At 36.3% G+C, this 23138-nt stretch overlaps 1 protein-coding gene across 4 annotated transcripts; it reads left to right on the top strand.

The window, feature by feature from the left end:
• Positions 1–8293: 8293 nt before the first annotated feature.
• On the top strand, positions 8294–22513 carry LOC101257075 (protein PAT1 homolog 1-like). 4 transcript variants are annotated; one of them, XR_003246835.2, is made up of 8 exons: positions 8331–8654; positions 9786–9952; positions 11204–11260; positions 11528–11603; positions 13135–15244; positions 20943–21011; positions 21695–22296; positions 22373–22513. XR_003246835.2 is itself a non-coding variant. In XM_069297944.1 (6 exons), exons 1-5 carry the CDS (start codon positions 8594–8596, stop codon positions 15234–15236), a joined length of 2463 nt encoding a protein of 820 aa, XP_069154045.1. In that variant the 5' UTR covers positions 8331–8593; the 3' UTR covers positions 15237–15244; positions 20943–21232. The 4 variants fall into 4 exon arrangements, 3 of the variants coding, with proteins under 3 accessions (XP_010321026.2, XP_069154045.1, XP_004239250.2); XM_069297944.1 differs by lacking the exons at positions 21695–22296; positions 22373–22513 and having other exon boundaries at positions 20943–21232; XM_004239202.5 differs by lacking the exons at positions 20943–21011; positions 21695–22296; positions 22373–22513 and adding an exon at positions 15319–15988.
• The last annotated feature ends 625 nt before the right edge of the window (positions 22514–23138 follow it).

Below are 23138 nucleotides of genomic sequence, written 5' to 3'. Positions count from 1 at the left end.
ACATCTGACCATGAACATCAACCGGAGCTGGGATGTTCTGGTTTGGATCATCATCATTTATTCCCAAGTTTCAATTCATATTGCGCAGTGTATGCTCTAACTCGTGATAGTAGGGAACAAGGGTTCTCTTCCTCTCCGTATATTTGGCATACAAGGAGGATAGTTCTAAAAAAATCAAAAACAATAAAACAAAGTAAAATCAAGAAAATATCAACTAAACTATAGTAATAAGTTCAAGTTAACCTAAAAGCTATAATCCCCGGCAACGGCGCCAAAATTTGATACGCTCAAACTTACTTCTCAAATAAGAAGTAAAGCGGTCGTGTCAAGTAAATAACCCAACTAGTGAGGTTGGGATAGTTCCCACGAGGAAAATAGTCTAAAAACTTCAACGTGTTATTACTATTGTTTGGTCAATGACTTCCCTGGAAAGTAAAAACAATAAAAGGGGGTTTCGAATTCTAAATGAATGAAAATAACTAACGCAATTGAAAGAGACACTTAACAACTTTGAATGTTGGATTTTAATCAATTAATCAAAGTAACTAGGGTTTACGTGTTCCCCACAAGTTCATAACTTGATAATTCTAACTATAACAATTCTTTCCTAGTATCTTTCATGCAAAGTGATAAGTTATGTATTTCTAAATCCTTGGTCCGGCATCTAGAAAATCTCACTCCGCACCTTGGTCCAGCTACGTGTGTTGCTTTCCTAACCCTTATCTTTACCTCATATTAAGCATCGTATTCGATATTTGACTAAGTTATTACCTCGTACCAATCAATACTAGCCTATTAGATAGTATACACTAAATCTATGTTGATAATTCTTTTCCTATTATCTACCTCCTTGGTCCGGCAAGTAGCATTAAGGCGAGTTCTAACGTTGACCATCCGTTAAAAAGACTTCTAAGCGAAAGAATTATTAATACATGCAAGACACCATTCTAGAATTGTTATTTTAGTTAGGTTTTATCTCATTATTTGCCTATGGTTCCCACAACCCTAGTTATGGAGTTTAGTTACTCATAGTCATAATCACAATATTCAAATATATCAAATAAGAATTCATGTACTTACTTCAATGAGAAAGAGTAAAATCCGAAAGTTTGCTTGATTAATCACCAATAATCACTTGCAAGAATCTCAAAATAATCAACAATCTCACAAAAAGTCTAATGATTATCAAAAGTCTAATAATCTAAGAGTCTAACTATTCGGAGTCTAACCTTACTATATGGAGTCTAACCTAACAGAGTCTCACCTCAAAAACGAGGTTTTTCGAACTATTTGTAAAAAATAAAAACCTAATTAAACAAGGACTCTATTTGCTGGAAATCTGCCAAAACGCTGCTGGGTCGACGGACCTCGCGACGGATCGTCATGGTCACGACAGACCGTCATGGACTCCGTCATCCCATACTTATGCAATTTCTTCCGCTGCTCTTCTTCATTACCCTCGATGGCAAGTATGACGGACCGTCATAGGCACAACTGTCTGTCGAGGGTCTTCGTTCCAAAACACTTCAACTCTTGGAATATGGGTACTGGGATTACTTCTCTAAACTTCATGACGAACATGAAGGACGGACCGTCATAGACACGACGGACCGTCAGAAGCTTCGTAACCCACACTTGGTCAGACTTCCCCATCTTCCTTCAGCAGCTGCACTACGCTGCCACTTACGGACTGTCACAAGCACGACGGACCGTCATAAGCTCCGTAGGTGGTCTCTTCTACATTTCTTCACTCAAAATCTCCGCATTCAGCTTTGGACAAATTTCCTGCAAAATAAAAAGAAACTTATATAAAAATTAGCACAAAAAGGCTTTTGGACACACTAAACTTAAAGAAAAAGTATTAATAATATCGTGAAACCACGGTATATCAATCACTTTGGTTGGTTTTAGGAAATTTTGGAGAATGATATTAAAGTAGTTCGTTTAAGGCTTAGAATCAATATAAAGGGTTTAGGGTAAAATTTTAAACGACATAGTTAAGGCATTATTTGATTAGGGATAAAACTAAAAAGCCCTTAAAAATAACTACTGACCACCATCTACGGTTTGGACCTATGGTTTGTATATCCTCTTATGGACCGTACTGGTCAACCTAAGAAAGTGATCAGAGACTCTTAATTTGGCCAACACTCGACAGAACCGATGTGCTGCTCATAGGTCTTCCTACGGACGTACATACCAATCATAGAACAAACTTTTAACTTTAAAATTTTTTTAAGTCAGGGGGTGACCTACCAGACCTATACATGAAATGATGGATCGTCCCGGTGAACCATAAAAAAAGTACTACACTTGTTTTTAAAAATTTATTTCTCCTACACCTACGGTTGTCATTTATCGCCCATAAAAGCTTTTATGGTTTGTAGATGAGACCGAAGACACCAAAATTAATCCAAAATTATATTTTCCTTTTCTTCCAAATCCAAGTTGTAACAATATCCCCCTTAGAAAATTCGTCCATGAATGGAATTCAAGACATCATAAGAAAGGTAAGAGGAAGATCTAAAAACCAAAAAAGAATACAACTTCATCAACAACACATAACCAAGGAGGCATCATCAACTCTAAGCTTAAACATATTTTAAATATCTATCATTTCATAGGGTATATATTCAAATCACTCTCAAATGCATATATCTTAGTCAAATCAATCAAGTTACCTCATTTAAAAAAAATATTTCATAAGCATGCATGCATGAATAAACAAGAGAATGAATAAGACGTAAGGATGGACCTTGAGGAACTAAATACCTAAAACTAGAGTGGGATCGGAGGAAAAACGATGAGATAACGGGAATCCATATCGGCCTCGACCACTCAAGTGATACCCTCCTTAATTCCTCCATAAAATTCTTTTAAGGATTCAACTTCCTTATTTGTAAGATTCTTCACTTGTCGGTCCAAAATCTCAACCAGAATTCATAAGAAATACTCCGACTCCCAAACCCTCCAAGGGAACACTAGATGTAATATATCCAACATATTTCATTAACAAGGAGAAGTGGAAATGGGATATACCGACGCCAAGTCATTAGGCAAATGAGTTCATAAGAAACTTTACCAATACACCTCAAAATATGATATGTGCTCATGTTAGGGACTAAGCTTCCCTTTCTTTTCAAATCTCATTACTCCCTTCATGAGTGAGATTTTCAAGTAAACTCAATCATGTACATCAAACACAAGGTCTCTTATTCTAACATCGACATAGGACTTTTATCAACTTTGAGTTGTTTTCAAAGTTTCTCTATAACTAATTTTTCTCCATAGCCTTACAAAAATAACCATTCCTGCAGAGTTATGAGTTGTGGACGGAGAGGCACAAAAGTAGGAATGTCACATTTGCAATTGAAATCAATTGCATTTGCTTATTCTTTCTTTTATTGATGCCTTGGAATTGTTGGATTCTAAAAGGTGTGAATGCAAAATAAAGATTTGTGGCTTCAGTGAAAGTTGGAACTTTTGTGAAAAATTGTGAGTTATGAAAATTTATGACTTTTATAAAGAGTTCAGACTTTTCTAAAGAGTGAATTTTAAGAAGGTTGTGACTTTCAAGTATATATATGAAATGACTTATAATTTTACTTTTTAGAGGTTAATTAGGAAACATGTAAGAAATTATATTATTTTTTTACTAAACCATTTTCATTTACTATCTTGAATTTTTAGTACCTTTACAGAAATTATCTTAATAAATAATGTTCTATTACTCTTATAACATGTATAAGATTAAAATCAAGTTTGAACACACAAACACACACACACACACAGATATATATATATATATATATATATATATATATATATATATATATATATTCAACCCACAACCTGTCCATCCCCGTATTAGTTTTTCTAAAAACCACTTCAACTCGCCCTACATCCCTCCCGCCGCACACAACCTTAAACCCGCCCGACGTTGTAACACTTCGAAACTTTAAGACTAAATCTAGAGCCTCACATGAGTTTCTAAGAGTCATAAAACCGTTTTTAAGGTAAAAAAAATATTTATGAGTCATTTAAGAAGTTTTAGAGTCAAGACGTCAGGAAACATCCATGATGTCCGGAGACTAGTCAAAGAGGTGCTAGTGTGCCTTAGCCTATTTCACAAGGTTTTAAGAGTTGGAAATTGATAAAATTTGGTGGAAAGGTGTTTAACTAGTATTTGAACATGTTTAGGGTCAAAATGTATGGGTATAACTCCCCCAAAAACCATCCTAGAGGTCCTTGGGGAGGACCCTTGCATTTGACCCAAACCTGCCAAATGAGGCAGTGTAGACAGTGTATACCTACAAGTTGTAGGCAACGAGGCGCAGGACAATCGACGGGTCTTAGATTGCCTCCATCGACCAGCACTTAGATTTTTTCCAAAATGGCCAAAATGCAACTTTTTGAACTTATTGATGGACTTGCAGAACAGTTGGAGGAAGGGTGCATAGGTTGACCTACGGACCATCGATTGTGGTATCGTAGGTCCTGCCTACACTTTTCCTGTTAAGTTTTAATTGATTCATTTAATTAATATATTTAGTTAGGGGTGTAATTATGGTTTAAGTGTTGGTTAATTAGATTAGTTAAGCAACTATATAAACTATCCTTAGACTAAACCCCATTTAAAACATCACTTTTCCCAAACACGAATTGCTTTTCCTTCTCTATACTTTCTCTCTCCCAAAGAAGACTCCATAGAATACAAAGGTCTAAGGATTCTAGGGCATCAAGAAATAGTCTTTTCACCATCAATCTTCAAAAATTATAAAGGTATGGGATCCTTTTACCTTTGGGATTGCTTTCCCCAAAGTGTTCTTCTAGAATTGGCTTTCCAAAAGATAATTTCATATGGCTTTCTTTTAATCCGAAATTGATCTTTTAAATTGATTTTTTATGGTTTATCTTGGTTATTATTATTAGATAATGATGTATTATTGATCAATTATGATAGTTCTTGATGAATTAACCTAGTAGGTGGAGTAGATTGAATTGACCCAAATTTGCATACCTAGGTTATGAACTCATGTTGAATTGATTAGTATTGATGTAATTGACTTAGTTATTGTATTAATTACTATTGAATGATTTTATTACACCTATTGATGATAAAATTGTATTGGTTGAGGGTAAGACCAATGATGATGACTTTTGAAGGACAATTGGCATGACTTTGTGATCTTAAACCTTTACTTCAATTATGATGGCTTGTACTTGGTGATGAGGTTCAATTAAAGTATATGTTGTGATTGTATTAATTAGGTGTTGGTATGATGATGCAATTTAAATGTCTTGATTATGTGAAGATGTAAAATTATATTAAGTTTTAATGATATAAGGTTGGTTATGAATTGCCTATGTGCCTTATTATGACATGATGATGATAATTTGTTGATCTCACATATGAGGGTTGTATTAAAAGGACATTCTCATGCAATTAAATATGAGATAATGATATGAATGTACAAGGGGTTAGTCTCCTATGGCCTAAACTAAGTTATGATGATTAACAAAGACTTAAAGACATTTCAAAAAGGGACTCTAGCTTAGCACCGAGTGAACTAGATGTGAGGTGTGTCCCTTCCCAATGTGGGAAGGTAGGTTCACTATGATACTCATTATATGGAAGACTATAATTCAATGTGCATAAAGAGGGTCCCAAGTATATTTCCTAGTTCTTGAACTATGTTGCGCCCATAGGAATACTACCTAGTGGATCCACCTATAATGCTTTGTTCATGTTTTGGTACTACTTTGGCAAGTAGTCCACCCTTTTTCGATGTAGGGTTCCATGACACTAGATTCACATTTAGCTCTTGTGGTCTATGTTGGTCAAGGAAAGTGTTCCCGAAAGTAAAATGAAGTAATAAACTAAACACTAACTAGGGTGACCTGAGGGGTTTGACTTAGTCTAGGTAAGGGTAGGGACTCCACCTATACATTGCACTAGTTGTCCTTGAGGGAAGTGTTGGAAGGTTGTTCTTATGTTTTATAAAGTAATTGTTATGTATATGTTGATTTTACATGTTGATGATCCTATACTATGTTAGTTTCGTGTATGAACATTCTATTGGTCTATATTGCTATGCATGGTGCTATGTTATATGAAATTAGACACTACTTGTCATCATTTATTTAGTTTGCTTGGTTGAGTAAGATTATGAGGCTTTACTTGGTCATTGCACTTGTGGACTTGATGTTGGATTATGAGTAAGGGTCTTATATATGTTATAATGTTATGAACTCTTATACATGCTTGGTTGTATATCTTGATGTTGGAGTTGGTTTGGTTATGTACTCAAATATGCTATGATACATGTTGACTTAGTTATACTTGATGATGTTGGTCTTGTGTCGTATATTTGTCTTAAGAAATATGTGATTATTGGCTTAAATAGGTTCTTAGTTGTGCATAAGGGTTTTCAAAGAAACTTAGCACGGTTTTGAACGAATGTCCCCTTTCTCATGTATTCTTTCAAATGTTTCATGTGCATATTCCCATACTTAGTACAAGTGTGTACTAATCCATATTTTTATGTTTCTATAATTATGTAGGTTTCGGCCGTTGAGCTTCTAGAAGGGACATTTGAAGATAACTTGGATCCTCATTCTGCAATTTTGGTAGGTCCTCACCTTCCGATAACGATGTCATTATATAGCTATTGATGTTGTTCTAGTTTAAAGACATTTAGTTCTTTCTTTTTCATTTGAAGACAATTGTTGTATATGCCTATATATGGCTTTTATTAAAGTAAAGTAAGGGTTATGCCCAAACGTTGTATTCGATTTAGATGGTTTAAATATGAGACTTATCCTAGACTTTGTATGATATTATATTGCTATATTATGTATATGGAAAAAAAAAGTAGAAGCCTATGTAATGCTTCTTATGCGAAACATCTATATAAACTCCCTATGTAGATATATTATGTTTAAGCGAGAGGTCAATGTAAACCTCAATGTAGAAGTGGATAAAAAATTTCTTAGTCCTCTTTGAGGATGACGACACCGGTTATTTCCAGGGGGTGCTCCTTGGATGTGACAGACAAAACTTTAAATCCATCCTGCTCCGCCCCATTGTCATCCTTATTACTAATGCAAGCATTACTAATATACTCTATTTAACATTACTTTTACACTTTGCCGAAAAATATCGTTATATAAAAATTTGTCATTACATAAAATTAGTCTTTTCATCGGTTAGCTTACCATTAATTTAAACGATATGATACAATTGAATGTAATTGACAATTAAAACAAACGTTGCATTTAAATAACAATACAATACGATAAAATGAGTAACAATCATCCAAACAAGGTGTAATACAACCAATATTAATACACTTGTTTCATTCACTTTTTCTTCTTATAGTTTGACTTGACACATCTATTGAGAAAATAATTGTTGATATAGGTATTTTAGCAAACTATTCCTTATTAAATGTTGTCTTGAAAAATGATTTGGAAAATAAATGTTTAATGTGAGGGTAAAACATTGAAAAACAATATTGTATTTTCTCGATATGTCAAAAGGGACAAGTAAAAATAAAAATTTATATATCCCTTAACTTTATCATTTAGAGGTGATATACCCTTCGTTATGAAAGTGATTCATATATACCCCTCCTGTTATACAAATGACTCACATTTCTCTAATGGAAGTGGAAAAAATAATTTAAATTTAAATTTTTTAATTATTTTTTTTACAAAAATATAATCCATATGGATTATGTTTGATCCAACTCACATGTAATTTTTTTTAACTTTTTTGTTTCAACCTTATATTTATTATTTCGATGGTCAAATTTATTTATGTTTCATTAATTTTCTTGTAAAATTTATTATACATGCCCGATTATTTTTTCAAATACAAAAAATAAATTAAATATAGCCCAAAAATATTAGTTTTAAATTCTTTCTTTACACTAAAGAATGAAAGAAAAAAATGAAGAAGAAACTCGAATAATGATAATCAAAGAAGTCACAAAAAATTTTTTGTATGAAAAAGATTAAAATATACATTGAACTTTGTTAAAAGGATCATATACATACTTGTTTTCTTTACAAAAATTTAAAATAATACAAATAATTTAAAACTTTTTCACTTACGTTAGATGAATGACATATATGCGAACTATTTGTACAACGGTAATAGTATATATAAACCATTTTCACAATGAGAGGTATTTCTTATTTTGAAATAAGTGACAAGTAAAAATAAATCAAAAATATGCCATATTTGTTATTTTTCTTATACATCCGACCCCCCTCAACTTTGCAATCTCACTTTCAAGAAAATAAAACAAAAACACTAGTACCATTCTATTCCCTTTTCATATCTATCCATCACTTCCCCACCCCACACACCAACACAAACACGTAGACTATGTAATACGCTATGTCTCCTTCTCCTTTTCGTCTCTTTCTTTGAAAACCCTAGAAATCTCAGGTTTTTAAGGAAAAGAGGACTTTGATTCGGTGCAATTTTATCCTTTTCTCCTTTTTTTGTCGGTGTACATATGGGGTTATATTTCGCGGGATCCCCAATTTTCTAAGAAAAAATTGGTTGTTAGAAGTTGGTGCTATGGAGAGATCCAATAGCAGAGATTTCAAAGACTTGACTAGCTCCTCTGGCTCCATCTCAGGTAGCGTAGCTCACTGTTTTTTTTTTTTTGTTCGTTCTTGAATCTTCAGATCGTTTTTTTTTCTTTTTTTGTGTTGTGGTGTGGTGTGGGTAAAATTTGCTCTGATGTGATGCAATTTAATTACGAGTGTTCGGATGGAATGGGTTCAAATGAAGCTAGTTAGGGTGGATTTATATAGCTGACCTGAACTAGTTGGAGATTGAGATGTGAGGATTTCGCTTTCTGTTTTGTTGCTTTAAAATTTGGTTTGATTCGTTGTTTTACTTTAGTTATCACTATTGGGATCAAATGGATGACAGGCCGTTATGTGGCTGACCCTAGTAGTTTAGGATTGAGGTGTAACAATTTGTATGTTTTTTTTTGGTGGTGGACGTTGGGGTTGGGGTTGGGAATGGAGGTTCGGGAGTTCAAATGTGCTTTCATTCAGTGGAATGAGATTTAAGAAATTCATGTAATTGTATCCTTACTAGTTTGGCAGTGAGTTATAGGCACTATTGTCAAAGGTAAGCCCTCGAGCGAAGCTCAAAACTTGTTGAGCATTTTGCCTGGATTAATGTGCTCTTTAGTGTCTTATCAAGGTTCTAAGGCACTCTGTCCCTTTCCAATGAGCCATTTCAGTCGGAAAAGGCGACAATAAATAATTGATTTATCACTTTATTGTAATTTTTTTTTTAGTTTCTTTCTTTGTGTATATTATGTCAGCCATGCTTATAATTATTAGAGCCTGTTTGGCTCAGCTTAAAAGCTGGTCAAACTGACTTAAAAGCTGGTTTTGACTTATTTAGCTGTTTGGCAATACTCAAAATAACTTATTTTAAGTTAAAAAAAAAAACTTATTTTAAGCCAAAAGTTAAAAGCTGGGGTAGGGGTGTTTGCTGTTTTAAGTTGACCACATTTTTATCTTTTTGCTCTTAGTCCCAATGGACGTTAGAGCTATTTTGCTTTCGATAAACACTGGTTGTAGCAGTACTTGCTGTTGCTCTTCTCAATACCTTACTTTACATTCTATTTTTTTTAATTTTCCTTGTTCTACATGTTGTCATTAGTATGGGAAAAGAATATCAAGATTTGAATGTTTTAACTGTGTAAAGTATGTGGTAGACTTGACTGTTTATTTGGGCTTTGATGCAGATGGTGCCCTCTTTGATGCATCACAATATGCATTTTTTGGGCGAGATATAGCGGAGGAAGTTGAATTGGGTGGTTTAGAGGACGGACAAGACAATAGTGATCTGGGTGTTGGAGGTGGATTAGGTGATGACGAGATACAGGAGTATCATTTATTTGAGAAAGACGAGGTATAATCTGCTTATCCTTCCTGTGGACCTGACATAAAATAGTGCTGAGGCTTGGAATTTCGTTAACAGGGTTGTAATCAACATGATCTCCTGTTGCGACTGAACGAATGAGGACCTGTTTAACTCACAATAAGTGGGGAAATCCATCATAACATATGGAGATTATTTTCATGCCGTAGGCCATGAATTTGGGGAAATTCGTTAAAAGTTATTGTGCATTTGAGACATATTTATTCAAATGATCTAGGTTTTGCTAAGCGTTTTACTATTGATCCTTGTTTTCAGTTCACGTGTGTCTAGTCAGCACTATAGTTTCAGTCTTATACGAAATGACCTAGAGTATTTTTTTTGCAACAGAGTCATCAAATAGAAAGGATGTTTTATAGTTCTGCTGCACCTTGATCCGTTCTTTTCTTGCTTTCTCACCTTAGTACCCTAAAATGCTCCCCCTTTTCTAATTTTAAAAGTCATCCCCCCCCCCCCTGCCTCCCCCTCTACTCTACAACGATGAGACTGCCTCGGTTCTGCAGCTCACCATAAGTCTAAGTGGTCACTGGGATTTTGACAATGGTGTTATCCAGGCAATGATCTAATTTAACTTAAGATGTGATCCCTTATTATGAGTAATCTTCAAAATGCTATAGCTGCCACGAGAGTGTATGGCCTATTCATGAAAAAGATGCGAGGCTTCTTCACTGATTTATTCCTTTGTTAAGTATTGTCCTTGAATAAAATGTTAAAATTTGTGGAGACTCGAGAATTTGTGAATCTCAGCACCATCAAATAGACCTTAGACATTAGCTTTCTCTCTTCAAAACTATGTGCTCCACTTTCTGTTATTCTGTATAAATGGTTTGTCACGGCTGGTAACCTTTAGGGGTCATTTGGTTGGAAACAAGTTATCCCAGCATAAGTTATCCTGGGATAACTTATCCCACCATGTATGTGGGATAACTTATTCCATCACTATGATATAAATGGTGGGATAAGTTATCCCAAACATGGCAACCAAACAAGATAATTTTTTTATCCCTTCACTATTTCCTTATTCCATCACTATTTTTTTAATAGCTCACACCAACGAGCCCTTAAAGTTTCTTGCATTTATTCTATGAGTGATCTTCAAGCATTTTTTGTTGTGGACTTTTCCCCGATGTTGTAAGTATGCTATATTTGCTGATTACCTCGATAAGTTGCTGGCTTTGGCACTATTTGCTATTTAGTGCCTCTAATTCAGTGCTTTATTTCCAGGGATCTGTGGTGGGCTCATTATCGGACATAGATGATCTAGCAACGACATTTTCAAAGGTCAGCTGATGCAACATCTTTATTACCTGATGTTCTGAGCCATTTGACTTGGACTTACTATTCGTGTACCTTCCAATTAGCACGAGTCTTTTTCTTTTTCCCGTATTTTTCTGTGAGACACAGTATGTCTTGAACTTTATTTCGTACTATTGTTGAGTAAAAACATCTAAAGCACTAAACCATGCTTGACTTTTTACATCCTCTATAGAGCTTTGGATATCTACTTGTACTAGATCAATCTGAATGCTTTTCTTTCCTTTTCTCCAGTTGAACAGAAATGTCACTGGACCAAGGCATCCTGGTGTTATTGGTGACCGTGGATCAGGCTCTTTTTCAAGGGAAAGTAAGTGCACATATTGATTAATTTTTTGTCCTTCCGTGATGTTTTTTCTTGAATATTTGATAAATCTCCTGGACTAGTTCCTGTATTGTCTGAAATATACCTTACTTGTTAACTTGCTTGAGGCTACTTTAAGATTGAAATGATGCCCCTTCATTGTTTTATCCGCCCATGCTCATTTGTGCCACTAGTCCCAGATTTGTGAATATCTGTGATATCATATGTAGGCACCTTAAAATTCAGACAGTTGTGGCAATAATCCTAGATTTTTTGATCTTTCAGACATAATATGAAGGGACTTGATCTCAGACCTTGGTAGGAATAAGTTATAGCCTTGTAGATGATCTGTTTCATCTTCGTGCTTGATTATTAAGGTCAGCAATGGTCCTCCCTTTGGGAGACTGACTATCTATATGTGCATGGTAGATGCCTTAATCAGTCTTGGCCTTTTTTTTTTGGTTCTGAAAATCAGCGATCCTTTTTCCTTGCTACTACCATTAAAAAATGATTTGACCCCGTGGTAGTAATACTTCAATAAAACTTCACCTTTCTGGATGATTTGTGATGGAAATCTATCCTGGCATGTGGCCTTGGGCTGCTAGAGTGGGGAGCTTGAGAAACTTCATGGAATGATTTTTTATTTTTGGATAATGAACTTCATGAAATGATTTATAAGCTTAGGACAACCCCCCACCCCTCTTAAAAAATAGTCATAAAAAGTTACATCACACAACACACAGAAATAAAACAGAAAGGTGGTTTTCTTATATGGTGACATGTAGAGTATTTTAAGTACATAGGTTTTAGCCATATCTATTTTGTTGTTTGTTGAAATGAGATCAACTTATCAGAAGTTTTTCCCTGTTGTAATTTTTCTGTTTTTAGCACGTGTTTTCCTTTTCGCATCTCCTGCCACTTGCTGGATCTGCCCCTATATTGGTTTGACGAGCATGTTTTCGTGTGGCACACTTTTGTACCCTCTTTCCATCTCGTGCCTCTTTTTAGGCACGCTTAGTTTGTTGATTACTTACGTATGCGATATTCTGTATCTATGAGGTGAACACATTCTTTCAATAAAATGTCATCTGGATTGTTGGTTACCAGTTCTCAATCTCATGTTGCAGTATTATTACTATGTTACACAAGATGTGCTTTTAGAGATGTCTTTAGGGGAACAGACATGTTCACGCCCAAAAAGGGTCCATGTTACATGAATTATTAGTTTTAGGAGAGTAGAAGTTTAATGTCTAATTTTCATTGGAGTCCTCTCTGAATTAGTTCAATTTGACAAACATGAATGTGAGTTTCTTTTATTTGCCTTTATGTTGATGATATATTATGTTGGACTCAAATATTCTCCCTCCGTTCCATTTCACATGACATTTCTCTTTTTGGCTAGTAATGAAGATTTACATGTTTCTGTATTTGAAAATTCTTTGATCCTAACATTTTTATTTTGCTCTTAATGACATGCTCTAGTTAGGATGAAATGGCATGTTGAAAATAACTACTAATATATACTTGGTATTTGCAGGTTCATCTGCAGCTGATTGGGCGAAAGAAGCAGACTTTCATGATTGGTTTGATCAGCATTTATCTGACACTGAATGTTACCAGGAAAGCAAAAAATGGTCTTCACAGCCACATATCTCTGCAGTGCTTGCAGAGTCAAAACCATTGTATAGAACATCCTCATACCCCGAGCAACCCCCACAACCTCAACAACTTCAGCACTACTCTAGTGAACCCATTTTACTACCGAAATCATCTTATACTTCTTTTCCTCCTGGTGGTAGATCTCAACCCTCACCACATAGCCTTTCGCGACAAAACATGTCATCTCTTTCTGCTGGACCTCAGTCTCCCTATTCTTCTCTGAATCTCTCTTCGTTGCCGAACTCTAATCTGCATTTGACAGGCTTGGCTCATGGGCTTCACTATGGTAGTGGAAACATCCAACATTTGAACCCTACTGGTCTTTCTCATAATTCTAGGTTGCAAAACCAGTGGAGCAGTCATGCAGGACTCATCCATGGGGACCATTCTGGTCTCTTAGATAGTGTCTTGCAGCATCAATTTCCTCATCAAAACAGCTTACTATCTCCCCAGTTACTGTCCCCACAGCAGCTCCAACAGCAGAGACTTCATCTTTCAGTTCAGCCTTCTTTAGCTCATTTTTCAGCGCTAAGATCCCAATTGTATAATTCCTTCCCTTCACCATCTCATCTAGGTAAGTATGGATTGGCAGATTTCAGAGATTCACGATCTAAGCCATCACACAAGGTTAGACAAAATGTGCGCTTTTCTAAACAAGGCTCTGATGCTGCTTGCCACAAAAGTGAAAGTAATGTGCCACAGTTCCGATCTAAGTATATGACCGGTGATGAAATAGAGAGCATCCTGAAAATGCAGCATTCTGCAGCACATGGCAATGATCCATATGTAGATGACTACTATCACCAGGCCCGCCTTGCAAAGAAAGCAGCTGAGTCTAGGTCAAAATATCGCTTTTGTCCAAATAAGGAACAGTCTTCTCGGTCACGTAATAGTGCAGAATCACAGCCTCATCTTCATGTTGATGCTCAGGGGCGGGTGTCATTTTCTTCCATCCGCAGGCCTCGTCCACTTCTTGAAGTTGATCCACCAGGCTTTGTTTGCATTGACAGCAGTGCTGACCAGAAGATATCTGAGAGACCCTTGGAACAGGAGCCAATGCTGGCAGCTAGAATTACAATAGAAGATGGTTTCTATCTTCTCACTGAGGTAGATGACATTGACAGGCTCCTTCAGTTTAGTCAGCCCCAAGACTGTGGTGCTCAGCTCAAGCGGAAGCGACAGATCCTGCTGGAAGGCATGGCCGCCTCACTTCAACTAGTTGATCCGCTTGGTAAAGGTGGAAGTTCTGTCGGGCTTACTCCTAAAGATGACATTGTATTTCTATGGTTGGTGTCTCTTCCCAAGGGCCGGAAGCTCATGTCAAGGTATCTTCAGCTTCTTCTGCCTGGCAATGAGCTTGTCAGAATAGTTTGTATGGCAATTTTCCGCCATTTGAGGTTTTTGTTTGGCGGTCATCCACCTGATGTTGGAGCAGCTGAAACCATCACTGATCTTGCAAAAGTAGTCTCTAAATGTGTCACTCTCATGGACCTTAATTCACTGAGTGCTTGTCTTGCTGCTGTTGTGTGTTCCTCAGAACAACCACCTCTTCGCCCTCTTGGAAGCCCTGCTGGAGATGGAGCTTCTATTATTTTAAAATCTGTTCTTGAAGGGGCCACTCGTCTATTAACTGATTCTAAGGCTGCTAGCAGTTTCAGCATGCCTAATCCTGCCCTTTGGCAGGCATCTTTTGATGCCTTTTTTGGTTTACTTACAAAGTATTGTCTGAGCAAGTATGACAGTATCATGCAATCGATTCTAGCACAATCCCAGCCGGATGCTGAAATTATTGGTGCAGAGGCTGCAAGAGCGGTAAGCAGAGAAATGCCTGTGGAACTTTTACGTGCTAGTCTTCCACATACAAATGACCACCAAAAGAAGCTGTTGTTGAATTTCGCTCAGCGGTCTATGCCTGTTACTGGATTCAGTTCTCATGGTGGAAGCAGTGGACATATAGATCCCGAATCTGTAAGCTGTTAGCTGAGATGGTAAGATTTCATAATAGCTAGTGCAGTTGTACATCTGTAGGTCTCAAGGTTACTTTCTGGCTTCTCTTTGCCAGAACATGTTCTGCTTCAGCATCAGTCCAGGAGAACATAGAAGGCTGGAGCAAGAGTATGCATATATGTTAGGGGTCTTTTTAAGGCCTAAGGTTCCCCTCTTCGTCCTAATAACTCTTCCCACCTCCACCCTCACCCCCACCCCACCTCACCCCCATTTCTCCCACCATCCTTCCCTGTTTCTTTTCGTTGTCTCACTTCTTTCTTTTGCTTCATTGAAGGGAAACATGGGTTTCTTTATCCTTTTCCTTCTATGTGATGGGTGTTATCTTACTTTACCGTGTATTATGTCTGAAAGAAACGGGGTTATTGGTCACTCTTCTAAGGTTTTCCATTCAAAGAGCTTTATTTTTTATGCTCTTTCTGTAAACTCGGATAAAAGCTTGAAGGATAGAATGTACAGGTGATTTGTGGAGTTTGGCAACTCTTGATGCACTTGGCCCTCTCCCTCTCTGCTTTCACGCAGAGGGTAAAAAGGATTCTTCACCCTGAAGTAATGTTGCAAGCTTGGAGGAGAAGAGGGTTCAGCTCTCGCCGTTTCAGTAGGAGACATTTGCTATACTTGAAAACTTTCTAAGTGAAAACTGTAATAACTCGATGTTCTTGTGCATTAACAATTACTCTGTTACGTTTCCCCGAAATTGTTTACAAAGTTACTTTAGAACTTGCTTACAGTTCTCTTCATGTCTTGATTATTTCCTGTATGAGAGTGAAGTTTGGTGCAACTACACCTATCTCTTCCCAATTTTGGGGCAGGCTGCTGCTCTTTGTGCGTGTGCGCATCACTTGTATGGTTTAATTAGCCGACTGCCCTGGCAGTATCTAGTTATTAGTAAGTTTGCAGGAAGAACCCCTTGTTTCCTCTTTCTTTTGTTATGGTAGTGTCTATGTCAGTTTTGATGCAGTTGATTCACTGCATATGTTCTGATAACTTTGTCCTCCAAGACTTATATAGAAACAATTTAGTGACTTCGCGTTCTTTTTTTACTTTGCTGAGATTTATGCAGTTTTTCATGTTTCGTCTGATGCATGCTTAATTTGTTTCTATTTAGAGAAACATAATGTTTTATACTTGCCATTGTAGTTCAAAAGAAAACATTGTTCTTCAACTTTCTTTCGCTTGCAGTTGAATTTGCTCATAATTTGGAATGACCTGTTGTCATTTCCTTCATAATGTAACACTATACTGAATCAACAGCTCTTTAAATGTGGCCAAGATTTTGTTGTTTCAGTTATATTACTTCTCCGATGGTAGTTGACAAGTCTGCTACCTAATGATCCAGTATTTTCATTAGGTACTTCCTCTACAGAGTGTTACTTTAGATCCTACTGGTTAAGGAGCTTTATTTTGATCCGGTGGTTGCTATTGATTAGTTTCTACTCCAGTAGCCTTAACCTACAGTGCATGCTGCTCAGTTTATTGGTATTGTCACTATATTTTGCAACTTCAGCACCTATATTAATGGTGTGATTTCTAATTTTTGGAACACTTGTGTTGGAACATTTTTTTTTGGTAATGGTAATGGAACACAACTCAACTGAAAAGTTACTAATCATTGGTTCTAAAATAATAATTTGCAAGAAATGATACATTTTAGTTAATGGCAGAATACATAAGTCCATGAACTTGTTGAGTTGTGTCATCTTCCTATTGTACTCTTGAACAATCTATAATTTGTAACTTTTAAACACTTGGCTTACAAGATACAAAAATCCAACAAATATTTTTTTTCTTGATTGTGGGTGTGAAACCCTTTGTTTTTCACGAGGAAAGTGCAACCAGTAAAAACACTCGGCTTGTCTGAATAATTTAAACATCAGGCAATCTACTAATAAAACCAGACAATCAGAAGACTTGATATTTCCATCAAACAAACTTTCATCTGACTCGAATGTTCTTGTAGATGAGAAAAATCTTGAGAAAATGGTGTGATTTTAGTGATATCTTGTAGGATGGGGGTCAGTTTTGCTGCCTAGTTTTTGGTTAAGTGAATTAATTAGTTAATTAGATAGGTGATTAGTTAGGGGTTAAGGGACGGTTAATCAAGTTAGTTGAGGGAATATATAAGACCTAAACCTCATTAAAGTAGCCTAACACCCCACAATTTCCAAACCCAAATTCTCTCCAACTTTTCTCTACTTTCTCTCTCTATTCAAGACCCCATTGAAGACCAAGCTTCAAGGTGAACTAGGGATTCAAGACTTCACCTTTTCTCCATAAAACTCTAAGGAATCATAAGGTATGGAAGCTGTTCACTCTTGGGATTTCTTTTTCCAAGAGGCTCTTCAAAATTGATTTCAAAAGATGTCAAAAAGATGGGTTTTTTCCCAATTTCGTGAATTGTATTTCAATTAGATCTATGAATTGAATCCTTTACCCTAACCCTAGCGATGAATTGGACGTGTAGATGATTAGGGTTGTTGGAATTGGTTATGTTATTATTTGATTCACTATATTATGATGATGATAAGTGGGTTATTGGATAATTGTAATGAATTGAGGGAGATATTCTTGATGAAGGCCATAGAGGCTACTTGATAAGAGTTTGTGATTTTGAACTTTTTACTTCAAAAATGATGGATTATATTTGGTGATGATGTTGTGTAATTGAAGTAATATACGTGATTAGATTAAGAAGATGATGCTATAAGGATTATGATGAAATATCTTGACTATATTAAGTGTGAGATCATGTTAAGGGTATGTTGATACAAGGTTGAATGTGAACCACTTGTGTGCCTTAATATGATATGATTATGATACGTTGATCTCACAAATGAAGGGTTGTTATGAAAGAACATTCTCATGGAATACCTAATGAGCTAAGGACATGATATACAAGGGGTGTAACACTTCAAAAATATAAGACGTGTTCTAGAGCCTAACATGAGCGTCATAAGGTTTAGACACTAAGGTTTAGACACTGTTTTAAGGTCTATTTTAATGAATATAAGTCATTTAGGAAGTTTTGAACTCAAAACGTCCAAGAATGTCCATGACGTTCGGAAATTTGTTCAATAAGGTGCTAGCGCGCCTTAGGCTATTTGACTAGCTTTTAGGAGTCGAAAAATGATGAAAATTAGTGTAAGGGTGTCTAACATGTATTGGCGTTAATTCATAGTGAAAACATCCAGGCACTACTCCCCAAGGGCCAACCAAGGGCCCTTGAGGAGGACCCTCGCATTTTGGGGTCAAAGGATTGCCCAAGGCAGTGTGCACAGACAAGTGCCATGGATGGGGCGTCGATGGACACCGTCGATGGTCACTTGGACAGAATCTTTGAAGGGTCATTTTGCATAGTCTCTGACCAAAATGATGGACCAACAGGACGGAGGGTTCTGTGGTTGTCTCACAGAAGGACCATTGGTCAGGGTCTCGTCTGTAAGGGCCTGTTTTTGTTGCACGTTTTAACTTAATTCATTTAATTATTTGGTTAGTTAGGAGGTTAATTAGGGCTTAGGGGAAGTCAAATTAAGTTAGTTAACAACCTATATAAAGCCCCTAATCTAATTAGACTAACCTAAGTTCTCATAATTTCCCAAACCCAAAACTCTCTTCTTTATCTCTTCTTTCTCTCTCCCAAAGAAACCCCATTGAAGACCAAGGTAGAGGTGGGTTAAAGGTCTGCAAAGGGTCAATTTTCTCCATCAATCTTCATTAATTATTAAGGTACGAGATTCCTTTCACCTTTGAGACCTCTTTCCTCAAAGGGTTCCATCAAATTGATTTCAAAAGATGAGGTTTCAAGTGAGTTTTCATCCAATACGAAATTAATGTTGTGAATTACTTTGTTTATGATTTATTTCGTATATTATGAATATATTATAAAAATAACCTATTTTCCTTAACCCTAGGTTATGATCTTGCTATGAATTATGTAATGTTAGTTCAATTAAGTTGGTTATTGGTTGAATTACTACTAGATGATGTTATTGTATATTTTATGAATAGATTAAGATGAATTTGAGTCCTAATATGCTAGTTCTTGAGTAATTGATTTAGATTATGATCTTGAGCTAAGTCTTTTATCTTAAGCTATGAACTAGTAGTGGATTGTGATATAGTGATTCATTTCGCCTTGTTATCATGTTGATTATCAATATGTGATGATATTACACCCTTATTGGGTTGAATTAAGAGTTGACAGTAAGACCTTGATGATGGATTATGAAGGAGACTTGGTAAGTCTTGTGATCCTTATTCTTTACTTCAATTATGATTAATTGTGATTAAGTCATGATGTTGTATTGGAATATGCCTTGTATTAGGATTTATAGGGTTGGTATGATCTTGAATTAAAATGTCTTAACTATGGATTTTGAGGTTTTTTCTAATATTTAAATGTTATAAGGATAATGATGATTTACCATTGTTCTTTATTATGAAGTTATATGTGAATGTGTTAACCTCACTTATATGGATTGTAATGAAAAGACAATACTCTTGCAATTCTTATTGAGCTATGATGTTGATGTTTATACAAGGGTTCCACCATATGACTTTCACTAATTTATGATGATTAATAAAGGTATTAAAGACATTTCAAAAATGGACTTAGCTTAACACTGAGTGAACTTGACAATGGGAGGTGTTGACTTACCATATAGGAAGATCTATAGTTCCACATGAGGTGTTGAATCCCCTATGAGGGATACTCATTTTATGGATTCCCATAGTAGAGGGTCCAATTGCCAAGTGACATGTAGAGAGGTTGTACCTATCTCTTAGTTCTTGAACTATGTTGTCCCCATAGGAAGACTAGCTAGTGGATCCACCTAGAAAGCTACGTTTATGTTTAGTTTTACTTTGGCCCGTAGACCACCTCCATCATGTTTACAACGTTGAATTCCAAACTTAGCTCTTGTGGTCTATGTCGGTTAAGGCAAGTGTTCCCTAAATTAAGATGAAGTAATGAAGTATAAACCAACTAAGGTGACTAAGAGGTTTGACTTAGCCTAGGTAGGGGTATGGGACTCTATCTATGCCATGCATTAGTTTTCCTTGAAGGAAGCCTTAGGAGGTTGTTCTTTTGTATGTATATGCTTATTAATGTAAATGATATGTACATGATGATCTTATATTTTAATGGCACTAGGTGATGTCGATTACTCTTATGAACATGTATTTGGTTTATATTGCTAAAATACGATATTATGTATTCTTAATGTTATGTTATGTGAAGTTGGACATTGTTTATTGTTCTGTCTAGGTTTACTTGATTAAGTAAAGTTATGGGGCTTTGCTTAGTTATTGCACAAGTGGAGTTAAAGAGGTTCATGAGTAATGGTCTTGCTTTGGTTATGTTGAAATGTGCTCTTATTCATGCTTGTTGCTACTATAAGTTCATGATAGGGTTACTTTGATTATGTGTTCAATTGTTTGATTTGCATGTTGACTTGACTGTACTTGGTGTTGTTGGTCTTGTGATGTATATGCCAATGCCTTAACGATTATGTCTCATTGATTGGTATGGTGTTGATTGAATGTGCATAAAGGTTTTCAAAGTAAATTGCATACTTAATGAAATGTCCTTTTTAGCATGATTTCATGATATATGTACATATGGTCTCATACTTGATACAAGTGGTGTACTAACCCATTTCTTCCTTTTCCCCAACGATTTAGGTTTTGGTCGTTGAAGGGCTTTTGGAGACGACTTTGAAGAAACTTGGAATTCTCAATCATCCAAGTTGGGTAGGTCAACGCTTTCCAAGGGCAATGCCACTATCAAGCTTATGATGTTGCTTTAGTTTTTAAGAATCTTATGTTCTTTCGTTTTCATTTAAATATTAAACATTATATGACGTATATGTGGTCTTATTGTATTGATGTATGGGCTAGGCCTAAATTGTTATACTCTTATTAGATGGTTATGAGAGGAGATGACTATTTAAGACTATGTTATATTCTATATATCTATGTGCAATAAAAGTAAAAGACTAAGTAATCTTCATATACGAAAGGTCTATGTATACTCGATGTAACTATATTATGTGTATGTAGAGGTCTATGTAAATCTCAATGTAGAAGTAGTAAAATGTTTTAAATTTTTGCTTATTTTGACATATGAATGTAATGATGTATGCTAAGAGATTATTAGTCCTCAAAGAGGATGACGACGCCGGTTACGTCTAGGGGGTGCTTCCTCGATATGACAAACTTGGTATTAGAGAATGAGGTTAAATATCTTTGAGTCGATGTCTCTCTCAACCACGTCGATATTGGTTCGTATTTATAAATGTGAAGCACGTCACACTTATGAATAGGAATCTATGTGATTCTTCGGAAACTCTCACTTTGTTGGAAGTCCAGTATCGTGCCTTTAGAGTGTTAGCTCTATGTGCTTTTAGCATCTAATCCTATTATTGTGATTATAGGCAATGAATACACGAAGGAACGTGACAAGAAGACTTAAAGAAGAGACTGCCAATGCGGGAGTTCCTCCCAATGGCGATCAAGTTCCTCCTCTTAAAGAAGATGTTAATGATGACCAAGCTCCGGTCCATACTCCTTCGACGGATGGTGCCATCCGGGCTGCTCTTTTCAAAATGGTCCAAGCCATCATTACTCAAGCACAAGCCTCTACTATCCAAGCTCAATCCAGAAGGCCAAAGATAATCGGGAGGTTGTACCCCGAGCAAACCAACAAGTTGCTACCATGTCTTCCAGTCTAAAGGATTTCACTATAATGAATCCCCCTACTTTCTATGGGTCCAAGGTTGAAGAAGACTCCCATGAGTTCATTGAGAAATCTACAAGATCCTCTACGCTATGAGGTTGACTACAAGTGAGAAAGCAGAGTTGGCCACTTGATAGCTCAAAGGTGTGGCCCACACTTTGTTCAATGGAGGAACAATAGGCCGTTAAGGGGTGGACCAGTGACTTGGGAGGTGTTAAAGAAGGCTTTTATTGATAGATTCTTTTTTTAGGGAGAATAGGGAAGCCAAGGTGGTGGATTTCATCAACATTTACCAAGGAGGTATGAGTGTACTTGAATACTCTTTGAAATAAACTCAATTGTCAAAATATACTCATTCTTTGGTTTACGATCCTAGGGATGAAATGAGCTGCTTTGTGATGGGAGTGTTGGATGACTTTCAAGAAGAGTGTCATTAGTCTATGCTACATGACAATATGAAAATTTCTTGTCTCATGGTTCATGCTCAACAAGTGGAAGAGGCAATGTCTAAGAGAAAGATTAGAGATGAGAAGATGGAAAGATCTTTTGATGGTGGTTCTTCAAAGGATAGGCTTGATATCCAAGACAAGCCTAGGTTTTAGAAGAGGTTCTATAATCAATTTCCTTCCAAGTTCTTTAAGGCTCGTGATGATAGGGTGTCTATACCTAAGCCTAAAAAGGGAAGGGATGCTAGTTCACCAACCAAGAAGCCTACTTGTGCAAAGTGTGGAAAGGGTCACTTAGGGGAATGCTTAGTTGGAATGGGAATTGTTTTGGTTGTGGCAAGAGCGGGTCACAAGGTTAGGGATTGAACTAATGTGAAGGGTCAACACAAGGGTAGTGCTCAAGTTTAAGCAAGTGGTTCTAATGGTGATCCAAAGAAGAATCGCTTTTATGCACTTTGCTCAAGGGGTGAGCAAGAGACTTCTCCCGATGCGGTGAACGGTATGTTTAAAGTTTTATCTATTGATGTATATGCTTTACTTGATCCGGGTGCTACATTATCTTTTGTTACTCCCTTGATAGTTAAGAAGTTTGAGATTTTACCTGAAATTCTAAAAGAAACTTTCATAGTAACTACCAAGGTAGGTGAGTCAGTGGTTTCAAAAAGGGTGTATAGAAATTGTCCTATAATGATGTGC

Source organism: Solanum lycopersicum, chromosome 5 (assembly GCF_036512215.1).
Source record: "Solanum lycopersicum chromosome 5, SLM_r2.1".
Classification (NCBI taxonomy): domain Eukaryota; kingdom Viridiplantae; phylum Streptophyta; class Magnoliopsida; order Solanales; family Solanaceae; genus Solanum; species Solanum lycopersicum.
This window is presented reverse-complemented; position numbering and strand designations above follow the sequence as displayed.

Excerpts from the sequence above, each read along its gene's own strand:
- LOC101257075 (XM_069297944.1), top strand. The coding sequence starts at position 8,594 with ATGGAGAGATCCAATAGCAGAGATTTCAAAGACTTGACTAGCTCCTCT. Across the intron at positions 9,953-11,203 it reads ATTTATTTGAGAAAGACGAG|GGATCTGTGGTGGGCTCATT; the intron begins GTATAATCTGCT and ends CTTTATTTCCAG. Across the intron at positions 11,261-11,527 it reads TAGCAACGACATTTTCAAAG|TTGAACAGAAATGTCACTGG; the intron begins GTCAGCTGATGC and ends CCTTTTCTCCAG.